Source organism: Leuciscus leuciscus (genome assembly GCF_965113295.1).
Source record: "Leuciscus leuciscus genome assembly, chromosome: 17".
Lineage (NCBI taxonomy): Eukaryota > Metazoa > Chordata > Actinopteri > Cypriniformes > Leuciscidae > Leuciscus > Leuciscus leuciscus.
In genome coordinates, this window is record NC_138741.1 from 24,101,167 (window position 1) to 24,107,829 (window position 6,663).

Consider the following 6,663-nt stretch of genomic DNA (forward strand, 5'->3'; position numbering starts at 1 on the left):
CAACATATTTTCAGATATCGTGTGCACTCCATTGGTTTTATTGGGCTTGATCTTTTGTAAGTTTCCTTTCATTATGTCCTGTTTCTTTGTTGTGTTGTAATAAAACTAGTGTTTTGTGTCTCATTCAGGGACGTAAGCGATCGGGAACGGATACAGCAGGCAGTGTTTGGCTTAGTACGTCCTGCTCGAAGCTTAACCAAATGTATGGAGTCGAAGCTTGGGCCAGCTGGGTGAAAATGAAAACAGGACAAAGTGAACAGGAGCAGGAGTCCGGTAAGTTCACACATATGGGTCAGAACATGGAGTCGTTCCCTCTCCGTCTGCCTCACGACTCACGCAGCTTGTGTCATTAGTAAAGGTCATTGTCACAGTTGGTGCGTGACATTGCGCTGACCCACCATGTGTTTTAGCAACTTTTTCTTCTCCCACTGTGTCTTATTCAGAGGGCCCCATGACTGTGAAGGTGGATTTGTTGCAGTGCACTCCTGCAGATCTCAGTTTAGGTCTGTGTCGTTTCATCAAGGAGGTCCGCAGGCCGAACGGCAAGGCGTATGAACCCGACAGCATCTACTACCTGTGCCTGGGCATTCAGCAGGTTTGAGAATAAATTAAATCATTTGCCCTTAAATTCAGCACCTTTGCTTCAAATGAATGTAATTACATGTAAAAAAATAAAATAAATTTTGGATACATTATATATTTTTAACATACTCTTGTCTTCACTCAATTCTTAGTGCCTGCTTGAAAATGAGCGTCTTGAGAACATCTTCACAGATTCACTCTATAGTCAGTTCATCACTGACATCACCACACTGCTGAAGGACTGGGGGAATACATTGCCGCCTGGAGGTATATCTCTTTTTTCCAAAACGACCTTGTTCTGTCACCTGCTGCAAAAATGTATTTATTTTTTTGTCATAGATACTATATTTATATACATGGCCTGTTCACATAACCAAAGCATATCACCCAACAAATCTAGACTAACTACTGACACCATATCAATAGCTCCACATCTAACTGAAATGCCAGTTCTGGACATATTATAAAAAAAGTATTGATATTAGATGTTTACAGCATTAATAAGCATTAGATTATTTGTATGGAAGTCTAACCGTTTACTTGTAAAGCTGATTAGCTTAATACTTTGAAATGTCGTGTTATTTTTATACTCCATATAAAAAGTCAAGCATTTTTGTAATTGTATTTTCATACATGCAGTTTGACATCATTTTAATTGAGAGAATACATGGAATATTTGCTCTTTTAAAACCTTAATATATTTTAAATACATCTGAAATTGGTACAAATAAAATATATTTTTTTTTAACCTGAAATCCTTTAAGGTGTTGAAACAAAAACAGTTCATTTACACTTTCAAAAGTTTGAGGTCAGTCATTTTTTTAATTAATATTATTTTCCAGCAAGGATGTATTTAATTGATTAAAAGTGACAGTTAAGACATGTATAATGAAACAAAGACTTTTTATTTCAAATGAATGATGTTTTTTAAACTTTCTATTCATCAAAGTATCCTAAAAAAAAAAAAAAAATCATGATCAAAAGTATGAAGCAGCCCAACTGTTTTGAACATTGATAATATTCATAAATGTTTCTTGAGCAGCAAATCAGCATATTAGACTAATTTCTGAATGATCATGTGACACTGAAGACTGGAGTAATGATGCTGAAAATTCTGATTTACCATCTCAGGAATACATTATTTTAAAATATATTAATATAGAAAATGGTTATTTTAAATTGTAAAAAAAAATCTGTATTACTGTTTTTACTGTATTAAAAAAAAATGCAGCCTTGGTGAGCAGAAGAGACTTCTTTCAAAAACATAAAAAGACAATACTAGCCCTGAACTTGTTTTGTACACTGTACAAGACAAAAGTTTCTTCTTCACCAGGAGAATTTTGTTCTCTGGTACAAAATGTAAAATCCCCTTGTGTTGTGAATAGGCTTTTAAGATGATCATGATGTTTCCACAGGATATATACACTCGCGGGTTGAGGAGGAGTACCTTTGGGAATGCAAGCAGTTGGGCGCTCTATCTCCTATTGTTCTGCTCAACACGCTGCTGTTTTTTGGAGCCAAGCTGCTCAACCTCAAAACGATTGAAGAGCATCGACGCCTTGCATTCGCCAATGTCACCCACTCCTCGAAGACCACCAAAAATGGCACAACCTCCTATCTTCGGTTCAGACTGCCCAGCAAGGAAGAGGAAAAGGAAAAGAAATGTAAGGGCTGTGCTGAAGATGCAATGACCACAATGTGTTTGAATCTTTACAGAGCTCCTAGTCATGTGAGCGTGCATCTGTGCTCATAATACTTCTTGTGTTTATTGAACATCCAGCGCCGGCTGTTAAAAGGAGGAAAGAGGAAGAGATGGTGGAAGAGGAGTTTTTGGAGATGCCTGAGAATGTGGAGAACCCCTTACGCTGTCCTGTCAGACTCTACGAGTTCTATCTCTCCAAATGGTGAGTGTTATTTTAAAGGTTAAAATGATGAGTGTTATTTTAAAGGTTAAAATGGTGAGTGTTATTTTATAATTTATTCACCAAGTCGTTCCAACCCGTTGAACTCAAAAGTTGTGTCGTTGAACACAAAAGAAGATATTTTTAATTATATGGGTAACCAAATAGTTAATCCCATTGACTTACTACTTACCAAATACTATGGAAGTCAATGGGGCCCAACTGTTTGGTAACCATATTATTCAAAATATCTTCTTTTGTGTTCAGCAGAAGAAAGAAATTCATACAGGTTTGGAACAACTTGAGGGTGAGTAAATGATGACAGAATTTTCATTTTTGGGTGAAATATCACTTTAAAAATTGTTAATTGAAATAAAATAAAACATAGATATTATATGAAGAACTTAAATTTGAAAAACTTGAAGTACTAAAAAGTAGAAATATAAAATGAACTGAAATTAAAATAAAATACAAATATCACAATAAAAGCTAATTCAAAATATTAGGAAATACTATAACTATATACATTTTTTTTACTAAAATAACACTGCTGCTGAAGCTTTCAAATTACATATGCTGAATATGGCTCAGGTTGGACTCCATGACATCTGGTTACAAGAAATCAAGGCGTTTAGCACTAAATTTGCATGTATTTTAATCTCATAAAGGTTTTGTATGGCATCAGAAAGGAATATAATGGCAAATAATAATTACTTTTAATAATAAAATGAACTACTTATAATGCTTTTTTCCATTTTTGGTTGCATGGAAAAGAGCAGTTTGGATTTTCACATCTCATTTTGTGTTTCACAGAATGAAAATAACATGCATTTGAAATTTTTGAGTGAACTATAATGTGTTATATTACTCTCTACAATCTTGTGACTGAATTTTGAATTACAGTTCTCCAGATTCTTGAATGAAGCAGCTTGAGTTCTGCACACAAAAGGAGCCTCATTCAAATTGCTCTTGCTTGAAGAAGAGTCACTTGTTTGGTCTTTTTCTGGTGCTTTTATTAAAGAGATATCCTTTGTAATGTTCATTCTATTTTATATCCACAGCTCAAACTCCGTGAAGCAGCGTCCAGATCTTTTCTACCTGCAGCCCGAGGCGTCCTGCAACCCCAGCAGCCCCGTGTGGTACTCAGCCCAGCCATTGGATAGCACCATGATGGAGAGCATGCTCACACGAATCCTAGCTATACGGGACATTCATCTGGACTCTAAGCATCAGCAAAAGTACCTGGACTCGTCAGATGAAGAGAGCTCTTAATTGAAACCTACAAACTTTGAGAACTTGCTTTGAAAAAGAACTAAAAAACCCCATCATGATGACCAACATTTAATGACATCTACGTATTACTTTTATTCAGACGGGAATGGGATGAAAACAGAAATGAAATTGTGCACAAGCTCAACAGACATTCCTTAAGTCATCTGTTCTATCATGAATGTTATAGACCTTTAAAATGAAATTTGGAGGGAATTGTTTGGTTTTTAGTCACAGTAGATATTGTTTCTCAGTATTTAGTATTATTTAGTGAAAGTTTTTTAAGTTTAAACATTCATCATGTCATTGTTGGTAACCTTTGAAAATATATGAATTCTCAGATGAATGGCTGGCTTACTTCTGGTAAGATTTGTAAGGTTTCCGTTGATCTTAACATGTTTTCTGGACAATTGCTACTTTGTACACTTATTGACATGTAAAGGAACATTCACTCTGAAAATGTTCACAACCAGAAGTCATTTGTTTTCATTGAGAATTGGTGAATTGAGCAACTCTTGGCGATGCTACAGATTTATGGGAACACTCAGATACGTGACAGTAAAGCTATAAATCTCATTCTAAAGGCATTTTAATGGACAAAAATGTATATATTCCCATGTGTGCAAGATGCAAAAAAGACCATTTTGAATGTGTCTATCTGCTGAAAATTAATTTTCTCTAGACCACAGACGTACTGGTACAGACGGCCTCGAAGCTAATAGATGTACTAAAAGCTCCAATTCTGATCTCAGTTGGTCTTTAAGAAATAGATATTTTAGATGTCTCGCTTCTAGAAAAGATGTTAAAGCAACCATAATGAGTGCGATGCATTCATGGAGTCAAAGTGTCGTGTCTCAGTCAATAGAGGGCAGTCCTGCTTTGTTCATTCAAGTGACAGGACCTTGACATGGCAAAAATGGGAATCAAATAAGCAATGTTTAGCCACATGATTATGCTGATATTTGCACAGATAGATGCAGCGCCAGCCTACGATGTAAAGCCAATTGTCATTCGCTACCATGGTAACAGAGACAAGAGCTGTTGCATGTGCTTCGCACTGGATTCTGAATGTGCTGCTGCTTTTGAAATCGTGCAACACATGAAAAGCACTTATATACATGCATCAGCCTTCAGTAATGGAATTATTGCTGACCAGAACGTCCCACATCAGGACCTTTAATTTAACCTGCACTGACTTTAAGCATTTAAGGCTAATGTAAGGGGAACAATATATAACTGAGGCATCTGAAATATATACAGTTTTAAAAGGGCATGTTCTGTTTGTCTGATCACTACCAATTGTTCGTACATGTACAATTGGGTATGACGGACAGAAAGATGCATCTCAGGGACAGATCACGTTTATATTGCCTGTTCAAAAAGAGTGTGTGGGCGTGCTCCGGGCAGATGAGGTGTGATTCAAGAGGGTTCGAGAATGAGAGGAGAGTGTGTGGGAGAGAGAAGTACAACAAAGACAGACAATCTGGCAGTGCATGACTGAATTGCCATTTGAAAAATCCAAAAACAATGTCAAACTTTGCTTTTTTTAAACCCATGCTATTGGTGTAATGTGTTAAATGTTTCATTTAGATGAGGTTTTTATTTACACAAATAAGACAAGGATACTGGCAAATGCAGATAAGGTCTGATGAAAATCTAAGCCATCTTATTAGAGGTCAAACCAAATTGAGATAAAAGTGACTGAAAGGAAATGAAATGAACGAGGCAAAAAAAGTCCTAAGCTCTTGATAAGTGCTAAAGCCCTGAAGCTGCCTCAAAACTCAGGGGAGGGAGCTGAGAGAGTGATAGGGAGGCAGCAAGAGAGAGGAGGGAGAGAGAAAGAGAGAGGGAGAGAGAAAGAGCTGCCGTTGGTGTTGATATAAGAGGCTATTTATCAAACCAACTGTGTTTCTGTGTGACGAAGGACAAGACTCTGAGAGCTGCAAGATAATGCTGGAATACAGACTGGATTCCTGGACACTTTTAACACCTGGACCATCGGCACACAAGGAACTTGGACTGTCCATCTGTCATCCTGCAATGCTATGATTGCCAGTTACGTCAGTGATTAACAACATGAAGAGAGGCAATGCAAAGAGACCATGGAGAAGTGTTATGTCACATTTGAATGAGGAAAAGAAGTGAGTTTTTGCTCTAATACTGCATTTTTGAAGTGTAAAGATGCTGCCTCAGGAGATTGGGAGCTCTAAATTTGGACCAGAACTGCTTATATCTGACTAAACCAAGGGGATAGACAGACATACAGCTTTTTTGTCAGTTTATAAATGAAAAGCTACTCTTTACTTGGATATGTAAAGTGTACTGTCTCACAAAGTTGCTTCCTTCCCACTTTACGTCGCTGTCAAGCTATACATTTAAGGGAAGTATGCTTTATTTTTTATATTTTTTATTTCCAGTGGAGGTACTGAAGCCATTTCTTGACTAACCACTTACCATCACCTGAAGACTAGTAAGTTGCAGTTTTTTTTTACCATCACCTGAAGACTAGTAAGTTTTTATTTTCATTTTTTAACTAAATGAAAAATGTCTGTCTTCAATAATTTCTAAGAAGACTTGGTACACATGCTCTGGCAGCATCATACAATAGACTTCTGGAGGATTGTATTGGAGGTTGTGTAGAAAGCCATCTTCAAGAAGTGACACAATGGGGAAGCCATTAAGTCGTCCAGGCTGCTTACGGCAGAGCCCTTGTTGTTCAAAAAAAGTTGATGACAGGGAGGGCTACAATGAAGATGGGTACATACCTCAACGCTCCATTTATGACACAATGTGCATCAATGAACAGATCGACCACGGTTCGGCACACAGCACTCTGGGCTCGAGAAGGGGCCGAGAAACTGACTTCTCCAGTAATGGTTCCCTGGGAGCAGGTGGAGACATGTTTGACACA

General features: G+C 37.2%; 1 protein-coding gene across 3 annotated transcripts in view; it reads left to right on the forward strand.

The window, feature by feature from the left end:
• The window catches only part of LOC309478732 (zinc finger MYM-type protein 4), a 33,963-nt gene extending 29,736 nt beyond the window's left edge, over positions 1-4,227 (forward strand). For all 3 annotated transcript variants that reach the window (XM_082142414.1, XM_082142415.1, XM_082142416.1), the window contains 6 exons: positions 129-273; positions 444-595; positions 735-849; positions 1,998-2,246; positions 2,363-2,486; positions 3,545-4,227. In XM_082142414.1, coding sequence (XP_081998540.1) covers positions 129-273; positions 444-595; positions 735-849; positions 1,998-2,246; positions 2,363-2,486; positions 3,545-3,755 — 996 coding nt within the window. In that variant the 3' untranslated portion in view covers positions 3,756-4,227. The remainder of the gene's footprint in view (positions 1-128; positions 274-443; positions 596-734; positions 850-1,997; positions 2,247-2,362; positions 2,487-3,544) is intronic.
• The last annotated feature ends 2,436 nt before the right edge of the window (positions 4,228-6,663 follow it).